This window comes from Neolamprologus brichardi, chromosome 16 (assembly GCF_056152115.1).
Source record: "Neolamprologus brichardi isolate AB-2024 chromosome 16, ASM5615211v1, whole genome shotgun sequence".
In the NCBI taxonomy this organism is placed as follows: Eukaryota; Metazoa; Chordata; class Actinopteri; order Cichliformes; family Cichlidae; genus Neolamprologus; species Neolamprologus brichardi.
Genome location: NC_142119.1, coordinates 22712795 through 22737210, shown reverse-complemented (window position 1 = coordinate 22737210; position 24416 = coordinate 22712795). Strand labels below are relative to the sequence as shown.

The 24416-nt window shown below is 39.9% G+C and overlaps 1 protein-coding gene and 1 long non-coding RNA gene across 2 annotated transcripts in view; one reads left to right on the top strand and one right to left on the bottom strand.

The window, feature by feature from the left end:
* The window catches only part of anos1 (anosmin 1), a 40836-nt gene extending 38942 nt beyond the window's left edge, over window positions 1-1894 (top strand). The window contains exon 14 of the mRNA XM_006788374.3: window positions 698-1894. Coding sequence (XP_006788437.2) covers window positions 698-756 — 59 coding nt within the window. The 3' untranslated portion in view covers window positions 757-1894. The remainder of the gene's footprint in view (window positions 1-697) is intronic.
* A 7547-nt stretch (window positions 1895-9441) lies between these two features.
* Window positions 9442-24416, bottom strand: LOC102797726 (uncharacterized). Its single transcript, XR_436818.2, has 3 exons — window positions 24312-24416; window positions 12129-12191; window positions 9442-9771 (listed from the first exon to the last, which is right to left on the bottom strand). It is a non-coding gene; the product is annotated as an uncharacterized LOC102797726 (long non-coding RNA).

Sequence of the window (24416 nt, the reverse complement as noted above, 5' to 3'; positions counted from 1 at the left end):
ACACATATGCACATCTCATTTTTAGGGCTGTTACAATATCAGGTTTTCCCATCATAAATGCTACGGTCACAAGAGTTTAAGATGATAGTATTATTGAAAAGTCACATTAATCTTCAACTTTTATTTTTTATTGTAGGAATGCCACTATATCAGAAATGTAGTAGTCAGTACCAATATAAGTAAAACTACATGATTCTCAATAATCGGCTTCAATGCCAGAACAAAATTATCAATCAGTCAAATTAATTATATAAAAAAAGAGCATTTACTGAATCTTTGTTAAAATTAAGTAAACAACACAATGTTAAACTTTACATATAGGGACGTGCCAGCACAAATCCCTGTCCTTCTCAGGGCATGTGCAAGATCAGCCTTTTATGCGCCTTCAATAAACCACAAAGCAGCCAGCAGAGTTACAACCCTCAAAGCAATTCAGAGAGGCACCAAGCCTCAGTGCTCGTCTCGGAAAATCAAGGTGGCTAAAGGCTGACCTGCCTAAACATAAAAAAAAAATTGAAACTATAGGTGATTAGCAACTGTAATATTACTGAACAGTAATTACATTACATATGTTAAAACACCAGGTTTCATACAAGTGGCAAAAAGAAGCACATTGCTACTCCCTGAAAAACCAATTCAAAGTGATTCAATCTGAAGTCGTATCTGACAGTTCTTTGAATCTGTGTGTCTTTTGAAGGACCACGGCTGCGGCAGCACCACTCTCATCACCAGAAGCCGTCGGTAGAGAGACACTGAGTTTGAAGTCGAGGCAAACCCAGTAGGAAGAAGTACCAGTGGCTCTCTGCTCCTGTCTGTCAAAGAAGGAATGTGTGGAACCAAACAGAAACACAGCGCACCAGACCATGAACTGACCCCCCCTTCTTGTGAAATATGGGTCTATCTCCTCCAGGCTCCACAACACGTCAGCTATTCCTTCATAACCCCTCTCTCTTGACTTCCAAGTAACCGGAGGGGGTTTATCTATAGAGTGAAATTTGTATTTTGAGGTCTCATAATCCGCGTTGGTTAGTACACAGCTCCCCAACTTATCCCATAAGGAGTTCATGTAATAAGTAAAACTAGATCCAGGAACCCCAGAATTGGTGATGAAGCAGTCATTGTAGACAACAATGACTGATTTAGATTTGGCTATTACACGGTTAAAATAAACAAAATAATTTGGGAACATGTTTGAAGATGATGGAATATTCGATAGGAAATGCAATAAATGTAAAACAATTAATGAAGAAAGAAAAGTAGAAATTAAAGTATTTATTTTGTGTTACCAGTTAAAGAGGCTCTTTGGCACACAGTCAGTACTGATGGTCAATGTAACTAAAGTCATCGTTGTCTAACCCAGAATATTTCACGTAGTATGTTGCATGTAGTACATTTGATTTTAGAACTGTAAATGATTTACTTGCTTCAAATTGAAAGCTTGTAATGGTTTTGCATGACAGCCGTTAGCATTCTGTTGGCATGAAATGTCTGTGTTACCTCTTTTCAATATGTTAGCAATATTTCATTAACAGATTAACAAAGAATTATATTGGAAGTAATATGTAATGTTTATTAATGAAATTATAACTTGTGTGGAAATGATGAATTGTACATGTTCTTGGCTGTAGAAATATTTGTCGTGACAGTCAGTGAATGTCTATATTTATTTATGTGTGTATTACAAAGTTTGGTTTGGATGTGTGTGAATGTGTATGTTTTGTGTGTTTTGGCCTCATTTTTCTTTCTTTTTTTTTTGGGAACTGGCAAAAAAAAGAAAAATCTTGTAAAGACATTTTGTAAAAATGGAAATGTAAATACGGTCTTATGTTACATGTTATTTTTCCATGGTAGAAACTGTACAAACTGCTAAGTAATAAAATAATCCTTAACCTGTGCCCTCTCGGCTGTTTGCTTTAATTGAAGCTGCTAAGAGAAGTAAATAGACCTGCTTCCCCTTCCAATACTCGAGTATTTGGCAATTACTGTTGCTTATTTTGGCTGTAAACTCCATCGTGGCAGGCTCTGTGTACAACATATTCACTTCGGTCCAGGAGCCTGAGACACGTGCTCTCTAAGTCTAAATAAACAGGTCATCTAGCTCAGCAGCTCAGCCTGAGTGAATTTGCCATTGCCGAGGTTGGTCAACATAATACGCTGCTTCTCTGAGCTCTTGTGTGTTTGGAAAGCGTTAAACGCCTCTTCTGCTCAGCAGCCTTTCACCGTCATAAAATGAGAAGTGGGAATGTTTACAAGAAATTAAAGCGTGCGACACAGTTGAGCCTAATGTACTGTACACGCATGGAGGGTGTGATTTCTGAGTGCGTGTGAAAACCTCATGCTGAGTTATTTGTATATGTTGGATGAAAGCCTTGTGAGTGAATTTTCGATAATCCTAAATGCAGTGCATGCTAAACTGTGTTTAATAGTTAAAGTGTGTAGCATTTTATCATATTTTTCCAGGCCTGGAGGCATGCATTGTATTCTACTCAAATTAGTCTCAGTGATTTCTCACTTTTTAAACTTACAATGAGCCATTATTGCATTAAGTGCATCTTCACTAGATGGTGGTTCAGTCTCCTTAATGTCCTTTTCACAGAGACTCAAAACATTCAAACCACAGGATGTGTTTGACATGTAAAATGTGATTGTTTGGAAAAGGGCAACTTCTCATCAGTTATATTGTTCCCATTATAAAAATCAGAGACTAAAAAAAAAACAACCCCCAGAAATGTGTACAAAAAATTAAATGCAGGCTAATTGGACTCTGTATCATGTTCTGTTATTATATTTCTGAAACTCATACAATCTGTTGGAGGGGCAGAGACAGGGTGCACGCTAGACAGTTACAGAGCTAACAGAAAGAGACAGACAGACATTTACAGCTACAGCCAATCCAGAAATACCAATCAACCTAAACCCCTGTGTGTCTTTGAGAGGAAACTTGAGTACCTGCTCAGAACCTCAGAAAGGCTCAACCCTGGGTTCAAACCCAGGGTCTTCTTCCTTTGAGGTGACAGTACTCAACAATTCAAAGCATTTTAAACACAATTTTCTATTAATATATAAATAGTCCTTTAACCTCCTAAGACCCGAACTCTTCCACGGCATGCATTTTTAATTTCTCTTTGATATTAGGTCACATTGGGGCCCGATGAATGTAAAAACAAAGAATTACCAGATTTTTTCTTTTACCTTATTTTTGTTTTTAATAAAAATAAGAGCCACATATGAGGATATTCATTTAAAATTGTGATAGAACAGTAGCAGTATAATGTCCTCATAAGTGGATATCAGCCCCTTGTAGAGCAAAATTCAGTATTTTGGTCTAAATAACCCAAAATGTGATGTCCACATATGTGGACGCCAGGTCCTAGGAGGTTAAGGAAGTATGTGCCCTATTCTGTAGGACTTTGTCCTTGAAAAAAACAATAAAAAAATGTCTTATTTTAAAAAACGTATTGAGGCTTCATTCATCTTTTATATATACTCAGTGTCGACTGGTAAAACACAACCTTATGAGTTGTGCACGCCTTCAGGTCACACGTTTGAATTTGATAAATGGACAGTTAGTGTCTTCTTTCAAGGCTGCTACTGGCAGCTTAGATTCCCAAATTTGCTGTTGCAATTAATCAGTGTGATTAATTATTATCGCAAACGCAAGCTTATTAATGCAAATGTGGCTATTCTACACTGGAGAGCTTGTGTCTGTATAAAGGGGTTGCGGTGTTTGCATATTTGTGTTTGCTTGTGCTTGTTTTTCTAAGTGCGGGTGTGCAAAGGGATGATGCCGTCCAGATGTTCAAATCTCGTCGATTCTCATCATCATTTTCCACAGCAAACAGCAATTTATTCCGAGCCCTTGTGTTCACACGTTCGGCCTCTTCAGTCAGTCAATGCTTCACCGCTCACTTTTCAGGGATGTTGTTTATGTACAGTTCTATTATGTCGAAGGAGATTAGTTTCTTGGTCTGTGCACACTAATCCCTCTCTCTTTTCTAGGAGCCGGGCCAGTGTTTAGCGAAGTCTCCTTTCTGTGCGAGCCAGCCCAGCCTCTCTCTCTTTCAGGCTGTCACAGTCTCTCTCTACACACACAAAATACCATGGCCCTCAAGTGTGAAAACCTCAAAACAATAGGGCCTCCAGCCTCCTTTGAGGCATGTTGCACGATGTCCAAGTCTCAGAGGACATAAAAGAAATGGGGAAAAAAAAATGCAACAACTAAATAATAGGCCGGTCGTTAGTACCAAAGCTTTGTCTTGGATGGTAAAAGGCCAACGAGGGCTCATACACTTTGCATGACATTGCATCTTTATTGTAAAAGTCAGGCAGGGAAATATTGCTTTCAAATGTAAACGCATTTCTGAAAACAGTTATATTTATTTGCCTCTGTGGATAATCCCACGGAGTTAAATATTTGCCCATCTTCTGGTTGACATTAGGGACTTTTTTTTTAATAGGATTGAGAATATCACAGTGAGTCCTTTCAGAGGAGCACAAAGATAGGCTGTTTCTCCCACACATTTCCTCTGACCTCTCGGCACCCGTTCTGCAGATTAACATTGCAATGAGCCATGCATCGCTATTTATCGATCTAAGCAGCTTTTATGGGTCATTCCACGATACTTGACAGAGCAACTGTAACACTACTCCCTAAAGGATGGATGGAATTTAGTTTTAGATGATAGGTACAATCCTAGCGTGACTTTGAAGTATGAGGCAAAAAAATAAAATTGATGGACTTCACTTTCCCTTTTGAGATCACACCGATCGTAACCTGAACAATTTGAAAGCTCCAAATTTCGCTCTCATGTGAGTTTCGGGTCAGTGAGATCATCGAGCAGAGACAAGCGCTCCCTCCAGATTACTTCCACCTGGACTTTTGTGCTGCTACTCCATCAATATGATGAGATGGAATATATTGTCTGTGAGACTGATGAAAAATAACCAGTGTGTTTTCCCCCTCTATTAGGAAAAGCAATGTTGCTTTAATGCTGTGGTATGGTGAGAAATCTGACCTTGCCCTGGGCAGTGGCATGTTTCTGGTTAGGCTCTGGTGAGTGGGACCAGGCAGGGGACACATGAAAGGATCTCTCTGTCAGGCCGCAAAGATGTTCAGTCTGAGTCTAATGAAGACCAGAACACATATCCAGATCGGAGAACATGCATGCCACACACTATACAAACACCAGGGCTACAACACTACAACACTGTTGACAGCCACGGTCTTCTTTCCCTGTTCTTTAAAGGTGGACAAAGTGAAAAGCATGTCTGTTCTGTGATTAAAAGGCAGCAGGACACTGAAGCAAAACTGCCACATCCAAAGACAGACAATATTTTTTCTTACTCCCTTTTTTTCTTTTCCTCTGCAGCTCTACAGGGAACTTGATTTCCTGGATTCAGTGCCTGGAAAACGCTTCTTCACAGTATATTTTGGATAAAATTTGTTGAGCTGGGGTTGTACAAAGAGCAAGGTGCAGAACTGTTTTTATAAACAGTTCCCAGATTGTGAGGTACTTCTGTGCTATCAGTTGTGAAACAATGCAAAAGCTCTCCAATAGCCCCAACAGTGTAATGTTCATATTTGTCGACACTTTGGCAGAAAGATGTTGATTTAGGGTCATTTGGTGGTATTTGCAGCAGAGATACCGTATGCTGGACTGCTAGAAAAAGATTTGTGAACAGATTAAATGACATCAGTATCACTGACCTGTTATTTTAGTTATGGTAGTAACTACATAATTTAATGTATTCTTCTGGAGGTAGTAAAAGTGATCCACAACAATTTAAATATAACCCTCGCACACTCTTTCTTAACGCAAATACATTTACTAAATCACAATATGTCCACATACATGTAAGTGTGGACATTGTGACACATACGCACACACAGAGACACTACATATTACAAATACTAGTGCACAATATGAGATAGAGATACTGAAACAAAAATTATACAACGTTTTTATAAGATGTTATGGGTGCATAAACGTTACATGTTGGTCATTTTAGCCTGTTGCTAGGCGGTTGCTAGGCAACATGATGACGTAATATATGATAAAGACAGCAGCCATCAGGGGCCATTAAAGTATAGCAGTACATCACAATGTATTTTACAATCTGATTATACTACTGATTGAGGTAACACAAGACTACAATATAGAGATATTAAAATTTGAAATAAATATATATAAATCTGAAGTGTGAACCGATGATCCTGACAATAAATTAACACGCAGCATAAATTACATGTCTATCATCTCTATCATCTATGGGCATAAAATTATGGACACTCAGAAAATCTGGTTCTTTGCAGTTTGGGTCAAAGGTAAGCGAGAGGTCCGATATGTTTGTGTTTACAAAGAAAACGTCACCAGAAGAATCGTTATCTAGATGCTTATTTCCAAACCAAACATCATTCTCTGCAGGCGTACAAAGTGAAGAGATCAAGCAAGAGTATCATCCATCTGGGTAAGAGCTGTTTAAAATCCCCCCTGATTAGTGCTAATCCCCTTGATGCGCCTTCCTGAGAATAAACACATACTGACCCAAGTGACCCATTCCTAATTAATGAAGTTAGGAAGTTTGCTATGCAATCATCAATACACTGTGGCCAATCGTGCACTAAGGGAGCTCGCACTAAAGCTAACTTTGCTATATGATGATATATTTAAAGGTAATAACTCAAATTACAACAGCTGACATTTTAAATTGGGATCAATGGCTGGTGTCAGCTTTTCACCATATAATACACCCCCAGGCATGACTAGCATGACTAGCAAAGAGGGGAAACTTTCTGTCTTGTCTTCTTTTCTCCTATGAAGCCTTTGTGTAGGGTCGCCTCGGAGGCGAAGCACAGTTCACAGGTCAGCCGTACTCAGGAGGATGGACGGCAGTGTGAGGGCAGGACCCAGGCTCGAGGACAAGGAAAGGGTCAGGGGTTGAGTTCAGAGGGAATCCACGCAGAGGATGTTGAAACAGATATTGTTGGGGGGCAGAGCTTCCTCCACTTTTCCCACTGGGTTGCCACAAAGACAAGGCAGGCACAGAGAGACACACATACAAACGATCCAAAGGTGTTAATGATAGAGCACATGTGCTCTTCAAAGTGCGTTACAGTAAAAGAAGAAATTATGACAGACATCACTTGTAGTCTAAACACGGCGCTTCAGTGCCTCTGTGTCTTCAATATCTCAAAATAAACTCGGGTGACAGAACAAAAGAGCAGTGAAAATATGTTTTGAGGGGGTGGTTCACACATTAAAATCAACACATTTCATTTACCTCTTTTTTAGAAAAAATAAAACCAAAATATTGAAAAGCCAAGTAAAATGTAAAGAAAAGGTGAATGAAATGAAAATAACGCAAAGACAATATATAAACTGTTGAAACAGGTATTTATAAATCTATTTACTTCTTTCTTAAGGTCATTATTTTTAGTTTAAGTGTTAAGTTTTTAATGAAACGCATTTCAAAATAGCAAAAAAAGCAAAAACCTGGTGGAACATCTCACAGCTAATACAGTTAATTAGCAAAACAACCTGATATATATATATTAAAAAAAGAATCCCAGGGAGCAAGAGGTTTTCAGAAGCAAAGATGAGGTCCAAGCCTATTAAAAATAATGATTGCCAATGGAAAAGTGAAGATTTCTCATTTGAGGTGCACGGTATGGTTTAAAGATTCCGAGAATCAAGAATTCCCTAAGTGCAAGAAACAAATCTGAACAGCAATAGTCTTTAAACTCACAGATGGTGCTTTAGTATAAAAAGAAACCCAGTTCTATCACTGTAAATCACTGCATGACCTCAGAAACACATCTGTCATGTGAACATCGTTTTCACCACATCCACAAATGGAAGTCAGAACCTTTCTATGCAAAAAATTCTTTCTTTCTTTCTTTCTTTCTTTTAAGAAATCATGGACACCATGTTTTTAAAGCAAATGACAAAAGACACCACCCAGGTTGTTATCAGCACACATTTCAAAAGCTAGAATTTGTGATGGTACGGGGTGCATTAGTGAACACAGCATGAGTAACTTGCACATCTGTGAACCACCATTGATACAGGTTTGGAGCAACATATGCCAAGCAGACATCTTCTTCAAGGAAAGCTGCATTTATTCCAGCTAAGGAAACATTTCTTCTTCGAAAATCTCATTCAATATACATCAAGATAGATTCACTGGCCACTTGATTAGGGACACCTGTTCAACTGCTTGTTAATGCAACTATCTAATCAGTCGCATGCCAGCAATTCCATCAATGTTGGCATGTAGACATGGTCAAGATGACCTGCTGAAGTTCAAAGCAAATATCAGAATGGGGAAGAAAGGTGATTTAAGGGACTTTGAACATGTTATGGTTGTTGGTGCCAGATGGGCTTACTGGAGTATTTCAGAAACTGCTGATCTGGTGGGATTTTTCCACAAAACCATCTTTAGGGTTTACAGAAAATGTCCAGTGAGCTGCAGATGAAAAGACCTTGTTGGTGACAGAGGTCAAAGAAGAATGTCCAGACTGCTTTGAGTGTATAGAAAGGCAACAGTAAGTCAAATAACCACTCATTGAAAGCAAGGTATACAGAAAAGCATCTCTGAATGCACAACGTGTCTAACATTGAGACCGATGGGCTTCAGTGCCTGAAGACCACACCAGGTGCCACCCCTGTTAGCTGAGAACAGTACACTGTCTCTAGAATTTGCACAGGCTTACCAACATTGGACATGGAAGACCGGAAAAACATTGCCAGGGTCAGCATGAGTTCATCCTGCCTAGCATCTGGGTCCCTTTCCAACATAACAGCCAACCTGAGTATTGGTACTGACCATGTGGACCCCTTAAGGACGGCTGCTTCTGGTAAAATTACGCATCGTGTGGCATCACAAAGTTCACATAAACTCAAACTGGTTTCCTGAACATGATAATGAGTTCACTGTACCTCCAAAGTCTCCATATGAAAGTTCTAGCAAGAGATCTGCATCATGGATGTGCAGATAAAAAATGTGCAGCAACTGTGTGATGCTGTCATGTCAATATGGACTAAGATCTCGAAGGAAAGTTTACAGCACCTTTCTGATGCCACAAGGAGTTAGCAGCTATCAGTGGCCAACTCTTTGTGATAGTAGCATTGACATATTTGTCACCAATTCTATTAATTCCCCCCCCCCCCCCCCCCCCCCAGTAAGTCATAAAAGCAGCATGAGACTGAAAAGGGAGCATGAAACAGATTTTAATAGAACAAATTATCTGCAGTGACTGGTCATAGAAGCAAAAGCTTTTAAACCTCTGAGAACAGCATATAAATTAGCACCTGGAAATTTATTTATTTAGTTATTTTATTTCATTTTTATTGTCTATGAATATGTCGGTGTCAGTACACCGGGGAAAAAACTTGCACATGGCTCAGCAAACCAGATTGTTTACATAATGAATGTGCAGTATTTCATCCTGTGCGTGTGCTCCAAGGCTAAGCGCTCATTTCCACCCTTGATGATCACAGGCACCATTGATTGTAATGCTGACGAGCAGGCTAATACTGCCCGTGGCGTACAAAGGAATCTGGACATGTTTAAAGTTCTAACTTTCATGTTTTTTCATGCTGGTATGAAGGAGAATGCTGATGTTGGGGGCAGCTGGCTCTCATTAAGAAAACATGATGTCAAACAGAGGGGCTCGCTGGTGAAAGTCAAATGCTCTTCTGCTCCACCGTCGTTGTCATCTTTTGGCATATCCCAAAAACAGACAGACAGACAGATACTCCACCTGGTGAACTTAACACGTCAACATTGGTCAGTAAACTTTTACATACAGACCAGAAAAAAAAAAGAATAAGGCTGTTAAAAATATACAGTCTAAAGTATAAAGCTATAAGTCAGCATGTCTCAATATACAAAATAGTAATTTATGTTCTCCTCAACCTAATAGGTCATGTATTTTTAATTTTGTAATTTTCTTTCACTCTTTATGAGACATTTATAAAACATGCTTGACTAGTTGCTTCATAAACATTTTAATACTTAATGAATAAACAATAAACACATTTCAGCATAGAATCTTTTATCAAAGGTCTCTTAAGTTTTATAGTCCTTTTAGCAAAAGGCCCACTTTATTTTAATCTCTTTACTTATAATAGACCATAGTGTAGTGGTTTGCACAGTTGCCTAGCAGGCAAAAGATCACCAGTTTGTCTCTGGAAGGAGACTCAAATCCCTGTGGGGGTTGTGTCAGGAAGGGCATCCGGCATAAAAACCTCCCAGTTTAAACATACTGAGCTACCTGCTGTGGTAACCTACTGTGTATAAGGGAGCAGCTTAAATGTAATAGAATTTTTTATTTTATTAGTTGCTTACCCTCTCTTAATCCATAAACTCTACATGTGTAATTGTTTACAAGTTCTGTCACTAAACTTTCCAATAAACTATCAAGTTTGCCCAAACATTGGCCTTATTTTCCCTAAATAAGTAAAGATATGAATGATGAATTACACTGTTAGCTAAAACTTGTGAAACCTTCATAAACTCATTAACAAGGCATGCAAGCAACACCCAGTGCTTTCATTTCTTCAGTTTACAACCCCAGTTAAGACTGACCAGTTCCTGCACCTCAGCAAGCTTCGGAGGCACAGGCCGGTCTTGTTTGCCTCAGAGGGCGAGGACAGTGGTGAGCAGCTCAGGCTGATATATCTACAAAAGCTTCATTGTCATAGCAAAGAAGCCTTTGTTGGTGACTTAGATGGAAATATCTGGCACAGACTGTCTTCAACCTGCGCTGGGCGGATCTGGAACATTGCTGACGTCCTGGTCGTAAATCCCTTGTCTAAATGCACCATTACACGTGTGCTTTTTCAAGCCTGTTTGCAACATAAACAGTTCCGTTTGTGCTGAGGTGTTGAGTGGAGCCAAGATTTAGGTGAGCTGAGGGAGTTCTGTGATTCACTGTCAGGACGCTGTGCCTGCGCAGCCTGCAACACGTTTATGATGCTCAAGAGGGGCAAAAAAACATATGGTGTACATGTTAGGAAGGTTTTCACCGCACAGCTTAACAAGGGATGATCTCTCTTTTTCCACGCTTTGATGGTAAGTGCCTGTTAACCACGTCCCACCTTTGGGATAAATGACATTATCAGCTACTTAGCTGATACTTTTTGGGACGATCTGCTTTTCATCGCTTATAACAAAACCCTACGGCATGTTTTCCAAGCTCACTTTACTCCCAGACTCTTATATTAATGTGTGCTGCCTGGAACACACTCACGTGTTATTTTAGAGCTCGATTTTTTTGATTCCATATTATCCTACTCAACATAACTCAAGCCGAATCATCTGGCGAAACACCTCAAAGATATGACTCTTGCAAAACCACATGGATCGTCCCTGGAGTTTGACCCGCAGTTCACACATGAACACGCTGCGGTTGTCATTCATACGTGCTAAAGAAAACAAACATGTTCTTTCTTTCAATTCATAAATAATTTACTGCTCCATATAATTTGTGCCATGTTTACCATCACTCCCTCCTCTCACATCTGGGATTGGATGATATTGCCAAAGATCTCGCTGGGCTCAGTTCGTCTCTGCGCTCATCTCTTCTCATACTCATAGGCCTTAAAAGCAAAGCTCCAAAGACAATGAAATATTGTGCAGATCTGATTGGAAACAGCCTCCATAATGTGAGTTTAGCAATCTCCTTATGTCATTCCACTTTTCAAATAGACCGTTTGAAACATCACAGTAATTTGATTAAAATGGATTGACGGCCTGGTGAGTTACTGTCAGTGAGCCAGTGGGAAAAGAGTGTTTCTGATTTCTCCTGAGGAGAATCCTTCACCTCCCCAGAAGTTCTTTTAATATAAGGGCAGCGCCTTTCATCTGCTCCTCGGAGCGAGGCTCTTAATGCGTTGCAGATTCTTTTCAACTCTGACAATCTTTTACCATCATCTTTTTAGTGGGTTGCTGCATAACATTTCAATTAATATCACATGAAAGTGAAAATATTACCCTGCAACGAAGTCAGTGTAATGTCTGATAATGAATACGCTCATTCCCATTCGTGGGAAAATAACCAGTGAAGAAACTGCAGAATTTGAAAGCAAAGTGTAGCTGATTATACTGTAAATGTATTTACTTACTTTGCAAAACATCAGAAGCTCTTCAGTATTTGCCTTCTTGCTTAGAAGAAACCGACTGAAAGCCTGGAAATAGTAAGAAACAATAAGAAAAGATATGATGATTAATGAGCTTAGCATTGGTATATTAGTTCTGTTGCTAGCTACCTTGGCTAGCTTTTAACCTCGCTATCACTTTTTATGCTATGTTAGGATTAATATCTCCTTTCTTTTGCTTTACATATAGTTGCATTGATCCTTCTATTTAGCTCTTGACAACAAAGCGGGCAGGCGTATTCCCAAGATGTTTAACTATGGCTTTGATCAGTGTGTTTAGTGCAATGTTCCTCTGGTCATTGGTCCCACTGCTGTGTTGGCAAAGTCTGGCGTTCTCATTCCTATAAAACCAAAACAGCCATTTGTTACAGGATACAACGCTGTGATCTTTGATTAACCCAATTAGTATGAATAAAGATGAGGAAGTAACAATTTCTAAAGATAATACACAAAGTAAACATGATGTTAACCAAGCACTGCCGTGGTTGCTGTAAAAATCCCAGTCCTCTGGCCTCTCGCTGCACGATCTGTCTTTCATAGACGACCGACGCTGACTGCCAAGAACAGCACTCTGGCTGATGTGCCTGGCTCTTGTTAACAGAGGATAGGTTTGTGTCAAGCACAGCTTCTCAGCAGGCAGAGCCGGTTGTTGTTGTGGTTAAAAAAGATTGTGGGAGCATTGTGCAATCGCTCACTGACAGAGATGTCGGGCCGCTATAAATGACACACCTCCGACCAACTGATCCTCTGCCAGCGTGACTCATCTTTTTCTCATGGGGGAGGCCTGACAGAACGCCTTTGAACAGGTGTCCAAAGCTGTTGTTTTCCTTTCTCATCACTATCATCATTTTTTTTTTACATTGTTATTTGTGTATCTGATTTCATCTCCTTTCTCTGTATCCACACACACCCACGCACGCATGCATGAAAACAGTTTCAATTGAACTTTTCAAATAAAAAAGAAACACTGCTAGCCCTCGGTATTTATCATGGCTGAAATGTGCTTGGAGACAAAGTGCCTTTGAATTTGAGCCTATTCAACATACTTCATGAAAAAATATTGAATTAGATGTTTCATACCGCCTACAGTTTTTTTTTCGCAAGACAACGGGGGTTATATTTCCTTATTGGGATTATTCCTCTGTATTCTGATCCTTATTCAATGGACTTAAACTTTCTTCCAAGCTCAGTGTCGCTGAATAAATATCCAGCAACTTTTCACTCTTAAAAGTCTGCCAGCGATTGAGGGGCTGTTTTTAATTGACTGATCGTCCACATGGTTGGAATATTCACGGGCATTGCCACGGGCAAAATTTCTCCTCATCAGAAGCTGCTGGTTGTGCATCTCAGATCTGAAGCCAGTAATTGAATAGATGGGGTTTTGATTGATGCTTAGAGGAAGTCCCTTTCCTATTTAAATATTCATGGCTTTGTAGCCTAAGGGTGAGACGGGAATCCAAAGCAAACCTGTGCACAACAATAGCAGCTCAGAGTTCCTTCTGTCTGCTTCTCATTACAGTAAACACACTGTAGAGCTACCATCCCTCTCCACATTCCTGCTCTCCGCTCCAGTGGGCTCCACCTAACAGAAGGTATTTGGCCTCTGAAGGCAAATCTAAATGTGCAGGATAATTTTTTTTAAAAAGACAAATTACCCATCATCTTATTATTTCACCACATAAATATCCCCAGAAAAACATGTATCATTCAATTTACTGAATTTCACAAGACACAATGCTTTGTTTCCTTTTTTTCTAGCAGAGCTTAGATTAAAAGTGACTATAATGCTGCAACGGCTGAAACATGCAATTCATGTTAAAGGTGTTTCCTTTGGCGCCATGTCTCTACTGCTAATGCACTCTTGGTCTCTGATTCCCAGTCAAGTCAATCAGATCATGCATGTTCCCTCCACAACATGAACTGCCATGGACTCCCTGCGCCAAAAATATCTCTTACCATGAACCATGCTCACACAAAAAAAGCCGCATTATTCATGATTCAATCTGTGGTTTGGAACAAATCTCCACTGTTATAACACAGGAGGAATAGCTTTAACAAATTGTAACAACCTGTATTAGCATTTGATGGCATCCAAAAGATACATATTTTTCTTCTTGCCTGTGGTGCTATTTATACATCTACGAATGAATGTGGTGTGAGTTTCTCAGTTATTAAGCTGTGCAAGATTTGATCAAGATTTACATGCATAAACCAGCAAAAGAAAACAACCAAACAAATAAAAGAAATCCACAAAACTTGTTGCTGGTGGTTTAATGTAGGCTATCAAACTACACCAGCCAACCATAGCACAGTGCAGAAGGAAGCACATATACCCATGACAACAGGCCTGTGCTGATGACAGTATGACAGGATGTAACATTTAATGGCATCCCCCTGAGGTTAGATGTCATTTTAGCACCACACTTTATTTTCTTGGTGGGTGTACATTACTGTGCAAAAGTCTTGAGCCACCCCAAATTTCTTTATATTTTGCTTCTAAAAATGCCATAGATTACACAGTTTGAGCAGGATAGTACTTTTGCACCAGTAGCATGAGTCCCGAAGAGCTATTAGCTTAAAACTTACATTACATAACTTACATGAGTGCTTACATTCATGGTTTGGGACTGGATTTCAACCAGAGTTGGGGACTGTGGCGGAGGTGTGGTCCTGGGCGCGGCTGCAGGGGAGGAGTGGTGCGGTGAGCTCAACAGGGCGGTGCTGGAGACGCAGGTGAGAACAGCTAATGGCGTTTTGGACTGATGATGGTTTCCTTCCCTTTTATAGTGAGACAGGAGAGGAGCGGAGGAGAGCTGGAAATCAGCTGAGACCGACAGCTGTCAGACTGTGGTCGGTCATAACAAAGGAAACGATAAATAAACGTGGCATCTGGAGACAAAGACTGTGCGTGTGTGTACCTGTGTGTAGTGCATTTCACAAGGACCTTGTCAAAATTAGTGTTATTATGAACACAGAGAAGTAGGATCACATTTTGATCCACCCTGCAATACCACCTGGAAAGGGTCTCATTGGCCATAACGTCATTTTCCAGCATGACAATGATCCCAAACACACTTCAAATGCAGGAAAAGCATACCTGGATCAAAAAACACACAATATAACACTATCAGAGCCTGGACCAAACACTATTATTATTATTATTGTTGAAGTAGTGTGGGGACATCTTGAAAGAAAATCTAACACAAGACAGCCAGCATTCAAAGTAAAGCTTTGAAATGCCCTTCAAAGACCCGAGAGAACTATTTTTCTGAAATGACAAGAAAGCTTGCCTAAGAGCGTTCAGGCTGTGTTGAAGAATAAAGCTGGTCATACCAAATATTGACTTTCAAGCTCTTTAGAATTGTGCAAACTTTTGCCTTAAATACTGTATTTCCATGTATGTTTGTCCACATTTCAGTGAAACACTGCACTTGCTTCCCATTTTCTAGCAAAATATTTTTTTTTAAATGATGGGTTACTCAAGACTTTTACACAATACTGTATTTTTAGAACTTAAACCAGACAAAAACATATACTGGAATTTGCGAGCTGTGTCTTAAGCATACTTGTGTAATCTAATTTCAAACTGAAACAGATAAAATAATGTTCAAAAGAAATCAGATATATTATTATTCAGCGGGTGTCCTGCAAAATATTGGTGTTAAAATGGATAACGATCAAACACTGTTTATCATTTCATCCCAAGCAATCTCAGAAAAACATTATCAGAGGTAAAATTACAAATTTCAGTATCACAGCACTCCAACTATTAACCAACCATCCTCAAAATATGAGCTGCCAACAAATCAAGACTGTCTTTCCGAGAAAACATCTCCTGACCTAAAAAAAGATGCCTTATTAGTCCACTAAAATCCCAGCACATTGTCACGTGCAGAATACTGGGTGTCTTGCATATTTTAATCGCTCGTATTAAATTGGGTCTATGACTGTCAGCTTGCAGCGATATAAAAATACACCACAGTCTAGCGAGATTCTGAAAAATAGAAGGAAAAAAAATAAAAGTCAGTTGGAAATAAATCCACAGACTTATAAGCCAACAAACACAGACACAATCTGGGTTGGAGTGAAAGAAGCCCTCGTTGGGAAAACAAAGGGCCATGAATTGTCTGCAGAAGTGTTTTCTGCATGGAATATCTCTTTTCTTTTCACAAACACATTTTCATTCGAGGATTTAATTAAGTGGGTTTGTTTGAGGAGTACTGGGACGCAGTAGAATAATAAAAGCTCTGTCGTACGGCCAAGAGTCAAACAGGATGCTGCTAAATAAACTTCTCACATTTCTGTCATCTAACTTTTCCTTTTTTCGCCATTATGTATAGTTTGTCTGCAGATTTTAACTGATGACTTCTGTAGATATTTTATTTTTTAATGGTCTTTTTTTCTCTCACTGTGCCTGTGCCTTAGCCTAGCATGACAAGTAAGATCAGTGAAAAATGTCACTTGACTACCAGCTGCAGCTTTGAAGTTAGAGACAAAGTGATATGAAACATAATATCCCCAGGGTCCCATTTAGTATTTGGCACAATAAACATTTGCCAAGTCCAATTGTGTGTGACTGATTCTGCTCATATAGGTCTGGCAAAAGAGGCAGTAGTATTATAATTAAAATGACAGGTATTCAGGGAGATGAGTAGGTCTTTGAGGAGTAGGGATGATTTCATTATTCAGTCTCATTGACTCCAGAGAGCACAGATTGCATTGCACACACCACAGAGACTATATTACAGTAAAGCAAGTCATGCTGACGAACAAAATAAAATTAAGAGACATCATAAATTGGACTTCTTTTGCATTTTTTTGCCTCCTGTTTATGAAATCATTCTATTATTGTCATAACATATTTCCTCCTTTTTCCCCCAGAAAATAATCACCACAAGGTCTTTTTTGGACCTGTTCTGGAGATGTAAATCATACAAGATCTTCATCAGCAGAGTTGTCGTGGAATTGCAGCTGTGCAAATTCTCGTTTTCCCCACTAGAATACAATTTAAATCAGAGGTGTGCGTATGGAGGAAAAAATGCATCATTAAAACATAATACATTTTATTTGAGCTGGGTAGAAAGCATCAGAACAATTCGATTTGATCATTAAATCTAGATATGAAAAGGAGAAAATGAAGTAAGACATTTCATCAAGCCTTATCTTAGCGTGATAATGACAAACTTGCTTCTTGGAATTTAGAGTTGGAGTTCTCCTCCAAGAAACGAAAAAAGAAGAAAAATTGTTCTTGTGACTGAGCACATTTTTTAATCATTCTCCAAAGCCCACGCTTCAGCCACTTATTATATCACTGCTAAAATGTTCTGATTTATTACATCTTCAAATTTCACAATCTGAGGACAAATTGGTCTCCTCAAAAATGCATGAACATGGCTGAGAAGCACCACATGAGATGAAAATGCATTCCCGATGTTGCAACATGAGAGAATGTGGGCACGATGGTGTCACTGCTGATTAGAGGAGATGGCATGTTTTACGACCTGCAATACTGTTACTAATTAGTGGACACTTGATATGGTGCGTTTCATTAGAGGGAGACACAAGCTCTGAAACCCACAGTGTCATTTCTGTCGGTTCAGTTGCTGTAGCTCAAGGTGAAAGAGACACATGGCCCACAGAGTAAATGGGATAAGCATCTCTTCTAACAAGAGGAACAAAAGCGTTGGGAGACGGAATAAGCCTTCATGGCAAAACACTCATAAAGAGGCATGAACTGGCAAGTCCTCGATCTCCACATCTTGAGAAATAATCACTCCCTTCTGGATGTGTTTATGAGGGCAGAGGGGCCTGTGCTATGACGCCTGTACAATATACTGAAGAAGAAGCATGCAATGCAGCTGATCTGAGCCTTGGACTCCTGCAAAGGGGCATGCCTGAAGTGACACTGTGCTGTTGTTTTTGACAGACATGATTTCTGTGTTATGTCACAGAGATGAATGCATTTACAGTCTACTAAAGGGTGAAGGCAAAATAATTACAGTGAGCCAGTGTGTGAATAAACCAAAAGCACCATACACTGTTTCACTTTACAGCTATAGCTTTGTAACAGTAGGTGTCCACAATTTTTTAGTACAAATACAAAGAGAGAGAGAGAGAGCGAGAAATGAAGGAAGCAGGTATAGTAGTGGCCAGAGTTTACATCTGCTCATTGTGGGCAAACATCTCATGGTAATTTGGGGCTTTTAATGATTTCTTTGAACTGCTATCTTTCCAGTGTGGGATGATTGTAAAGCATACACCTTTAATGGCATTAAAAAACACAAACTGGGTGCACAGGTTTGAATTTTTTGAGGGAATTTTCTCTGATCCACACTGGATCAAAAGTATACATACAGACTCAAATATATACATACCCTTATATAAATGTTTTAATAAGTGATGCTGAAAGATCTACAAAAATGTTCAATTTGGCAAGGCCAAGGCTTATTAACTTTTCATTATTGATCATGATTGACTACAACTGGTAGTTTCTTTCTTTTATACAAAACTAATTTATTTTGTAGCATTCAGTGAATTGACCAATAACCAGAACAACAGGAAAGGAAGGAACTCGGTTATTTAGATAGGTCACCACTTTTCCAAGGTACCACTTTTCCAAGAGACACAAACTAAAAGGAAATCGGATGTTCAGGAAAAGCCCAGGAACCCCAAAGCTCAAGCCTGCCATGAACTGGAAACTGCTGGAACACCAGCATCGCTGTCACCAGTGACATTGCTGTGGACTAAGACAGTGCTGACCAAGAAAGAATCCCCTGCTGCCCACATAGATGAAATAGAGGAGGCCATAAATGAAACAAATATTGAGCTATATGGCTACAATGACAAAAGGTTTGTTGGATGAGTAAAAGTGAGACTTTCACACCTGAGAATGCTGTAAAACATGGTGGTGGTACCATCATGCCCCGGGTCTGATTCTCTGCCTGTGGGACTGGTGCGCTCCACAAAGTGGATGGAATAATGAAGAAGTGGGGCTATCTCCAAATTCTTCAACAGCTAAAAAGCTGAAACTTGAACAGAGTTGGGTGTTCCAACAGGACAGTGATGCCAAACACTCAAAACAGGTTTTTGAATGCATAAAACAGGCTAATATCAAAGAGTGATCAAATATTCAGCCGGAATAATACCAGAAGTTTGTTCACGGCTACTAAAAGCATCTGGTTGAGGTGCAACATGCTAAGGGACATTTTACCTGCTATTAGTGGATGTGTTTGAGTGGAAGCCATTGAAGATCTATACAGTACAATTATTCCACCCTGGAAAAAGAAAAAAGTCTAATGGAATCACTAATAGCTTCAAAATTATCATGACATTCATCCCTGTGACGAGTTAATGTAAACCAACTTTAAATTTGCACAAAAAAATCATATCCAAGATTTGCAGTAAAAGAAAAAAAACGTATTTGTCCCTTGGCACATACTTATTGTTAAGTCCAAGGAAAAGAAGAGGTGAGTTGAGTCCAGCTCCTCTGTGACTGCAGCAGATTCCACTCAAAGCTCTGATTCAAATGACTAGAGCTATGCTCAGGGTCATGGATTCTGGACATCAAGCTGCATGCAATCACCGCTTAAAACAGCACCAAACACATGTTTTTTTCTAAAGGAGACCAGTGATGGGTAGAAAATTTTCAATCAGGGTCCCCAGACTGTGGCAAGGTTCTAGAAAGAGTATATTTGTAAAATTAGCAAAAGGGTAAGAAAATTTAAATTGTAAGCCCAAGTTCTTGGCAATGCTGAACTATATTTTATAAATAGCAGCATTATTGTTTTGCTGCTATTGTGGCTATTTTTCATGTCTTTGTTCCATTCTCCTTTTTGGTCATTTTCCATGTTTTTCCCTTGTTTGTCTTCATTTGATTGACTTTCCAACAAGAAGCTTCAAGTGCCACTTCAAACAGATGTATGACTGTTTGGTCATCCATCCATGATACTAATAAAACAACTACCGTGCCATCTCCTCCTTCATCGCTTAAAACAGAGAGGGAGACAGCACCACAATGCTGTGGAATGTTGGGATTAAAACCACAATCTGTTGACTTTACAATGAAATTATATGGACACAGATTTTCAAAGCATGACATGTTGCAAAACAAGAAAGAATCTGTAAAATACTTCAGCGGGTATGAGATATGTCATGTGAGCAGCAGACTGTTTACAAGTTACCACAGGATTAGGAGAGGGTGGATTTATTCTCCAGTGGAGGTTAGAATAATTCCTTGTCAAATCCAGGGATGTGTATATTTTGTCCGCCCTTTCTAAAACAGCTCGTTCAAGCTGATGGATAATGTAAGAGCGCATGACATGCAGAGGATTTTCTATTCTCTTTTATGATCGCTATGGCATTGTTTTCCATCTGAGCCCCTCTGAGCCTCTAGGGAAGCCAGGCATGTGTTTATTTGTCAGGAGCCCATTTGTAATAGATCCATATTTCAAAACAAAAGCAACCCATCAAAGTGTTTATTTTAATCGGTATGTCCTACTCGGGAAAGCAATCGTGTTACAATGAGGAAATGAGTTTTGAAACATGAAAGAACAAAAGAAAAGTAAGGATTTTCTGACACCTGATACAGTGGAATATGAATTAGGATTCATTTAGAGGATAACTGGCTCATATAAAAACAAGTATAACTGATTAGTCTGTATCCAGACTGGTTTTAGGAATTGAAGCCTCCATACATGATATGAAGATTACTTTTTAATTTACTTTTCTTGCAGTCGGATTTACATTTGGATCCGGAGAATTCCTCTGAGAATGTGATCAGAAGAGTTGCATTAACCTTGTTCTAGACGAGGAGGGCTTTACGTGCCGCTGCCAGCTTGTTAAAAAGTGAGGGAGAATGTCAAGGAAAGGAACACGTGGATATACTATTCCCAGTGGAACAGCCCAGACTTTAAGAGACGAATGTGCTCCATTTTTTTATTAATGGCTTTTGCTATCAATATATTTTATCAAATATGAAAAGTTCTCTAACAAACAGTGCCAGTGACCTGAAATGCCATAAAATTTCCTGGAACACAACTCGGAAGTGAAATAAAACTGTGTTTGCTATTGCTGGTTCAGAGTCTGTGCTATTGTTCAAAGGTGTCTCTGACTTTGTTACCTGAACTGGTGCCAAAGCAAAGCTAAGATTTTGATTTATTTCCTACATATGACCTTTGCATAATATATTAAAGGGCTGTTACAAATAGATCTTCCATTTTAGCCAACGTTACGCAAGTGGAGCAACAGCAGAGCCCGAATGGAAGCTGAGGCAGGACGCCACACTATGTACTGTAATGGAATCCAGGTTATGACCTATTTTTGTTTATATTCACCTTTGCATGCCATGTCTGCAGCAGTTCCTTTGCTGACATTTATGAGGCCTGTGATGAATGTGAATGGCTGTTGCAACTTTTGTCTTCTGCTGAGAAGGGCCTAATGTTAGTCTGTCTACTGTCTGTACCAACCACAAAGCAGCCTGACCTGTGCAAACCTGGGGAGATGGCATCCAGATTTCCATCTCCAGCTGCCTTGTAGAACCACAGGACTACTTCCTCCACTTAGTTTCCTAATTTATCAGCCACCCCTCATCACACACAGTGATCCCCATAACCAAAACCTCTCCTTTGATATTGAAAAACCAGAGTTCGTCACTTCCCCCACTTCCTATCACACTGAGGCAAATGACATTGACGGTAATTGTTTGCCGTGTGAAGGTGTTCTTTCGAGTTACTTCTGATCTGACTTTAATGTGAATCTAAAGGTGTGATCGCAAACAGGCCGAGAACGAGCCAAAATTTCACAGGGATATCTGTGGAACTCATTTATGCCGGTGCCTGGACTTTGCTTCGAGGTGTGGATGGGAAACGAGAAATAACATTTAGCGGCTGCAGCTGAGAGTAGATCTATCACTCTGCCAACTGTGCTCTCTCATCCCTCCTTGGGCTCGGATGAGAGCTTTAACCTTGAGGGCAAGGCGGTGGTGAACATATGCAAGTAATTTGTACAGAATAAATAACAGGATGATCTTTTGACAGTCAGCGCAGCCGCTCTGGGCTTTATTATTGGCACACAGCTCTCTGGGGACAACAGTGCCAAGCTTCGAGGTGTCACTATGGAGACCTGGAGCTGCTTTTGATACTCATTACAGCTTAAGTGCTTAGTGGATGGAGCTCACACATCACTATATCATCGCAGGTTTTGCCAAAAAGAAATTCATATACAGAATGGTTATTAATAAGAGTTGATAATAAAAAAACCCCAATATGATTTAGAGGTTCTTTTACCGTTCAGAGGTTAAAACATACGTGTGAAAATGCTCACTCAGTTAAACAAGACTTGACATTCACACACCATTACATATGATGGGTGGGGAGCTATTTGGGAAATGTCTAATACCATGTGAGAAGTGGATCAGTGGAAACAAACATCTCTTTCCTCCCCTACTTTTTTTCCCCATTGATTGAATCATTCCTCTCAGCTATCAAAGCCAAGTGAAAATCTCATAGAAAGATAAACCTTAACACCAGATCAGTCATTCTCGTCACCGCGTCGGATGACCTCGCCAGCGCAGGTACAGATTATGGATCGGCTCATTTCCCGTATATGAGGCAAAAAACAGATGGATTGCATATTAAAAGACTTTAGACGTGCCAGTGGTCATTTATAAAAGCTTAAAAAGTGGGTTGGAGGTGACATTCTTTCAGGAAGGAGAAAGATTTAAAATGGCATGATTTCCCAAAGGCCTCAGTAACCAAATCTCACTTGGAGAGAAAACTCGGAGTGAAATATAACCATCATAGATTTGTGTGATTTGTTCTGTGTATGGATTCAGAAAAGTTCGGATCAGCGAGGGGTCTGTGCAATAAAACCTCAGCGTAGCTCAGGGTTGAGATTCTCATTGGATAATGTTGGCTGTGGAGGACAAAAAAATAGCCCATTAGATAATTTAATTACCTGGACAATGGATGCATGAGTGTTTGCGATTAAATGCTCAATTCAGCCAGCGTTTTGAATATTGATATGGATGTAATTCTTGCTGGAACCTCGCTCTGGCTCAGCGGTTGGAATGAAAACATTGCCTGATGCTTTACAGAGATTAATAACAGCCACCACCGCACATTTACACTGGATAGATGGGAGAAGAACATTTTATCAGACATCTGTTCAACCCAACCAATTGGAGACACTTGGACCTGAAGCTCCCTTGCAGAACCAAATAAAGCCGTGAATTGTTGCTAACACTGAACAGTGACTCGTGGTGGACTGTCATCCAAGAATACCACATAAAACCAAATCATTCATATAAAGCTCTGCTGTCCCTGCGGCTTTGAGCTGGGCCTTCAGAGCTTATAAAGGGGATAGCAAAGCCCTTTAAGAGACTTTGTGGCCTCTGGGGTTAAGGTAACAGCTAATTGTTCTGCTCGGTTTCTGAAGATATTCGCAATGAGCTCATGAATCGAGCATGTAACTTATGCATCAAGCCACATCCTCTCATTCTTCTCATGCAGCATGCACCCTGTGATTTATGGCTGGACAGTGGCCTGTAGAGGTGTTGGATTCAATGAAATGCAAGGGAGAACATCTGGAAAACCCATTAGCTCCAAATCACAGCTTGAGCCACTTTGATAGTGAGATGCAAGCCTGGAATTGACATGCTGGTGCACACTGAGGGACACTGAGGATTTCTCATCGAACAGACATGAGAAGAGAGGGTTGTTCATATTTTAAGTAGCTCAATATTAATGGTCCTACTTAAAGCACCAGGTGAGCTAACAAGAGCCTTAAATGAGCCTCTTCCATGTGTTCCTAATGTCTCCCAGATGTGGAGTACTTCAGTCCTGTTGGCGTCCTTGGTTGGAAGCAAGAGCGCCTCCTAATCTGAAAAATGAAAAGGCCTTGATAGGATAAAGAATCCATTCTAAAGCTGCGTGACACAGCCAGTGTTACACAAGTCATTCTAGTCAAGGATAATTGGGTAAGGAGAGCATTGGCAGGGTGTGTCTGAACAAGGTACCTCTGCCTCCACTCATCTCAGGCCCATCATAAGACCGTGGGGAGGTGTGTTGAAATACAACCCCGTCACCATTCATCCTCACCCCCTCGGCACAACAATGACTCGCATGCAGTCTGCTTTTCATTTAAGGGAATTACCTTTGGGAGGCCAGAAGACGTCTTCAAACTTGCTCTGTGTGTGTTCTTCTCATCCCTGCAGAGCTGTCTCATTAACACAGGCTTGGTTTAGCAAAGCCATCTCTG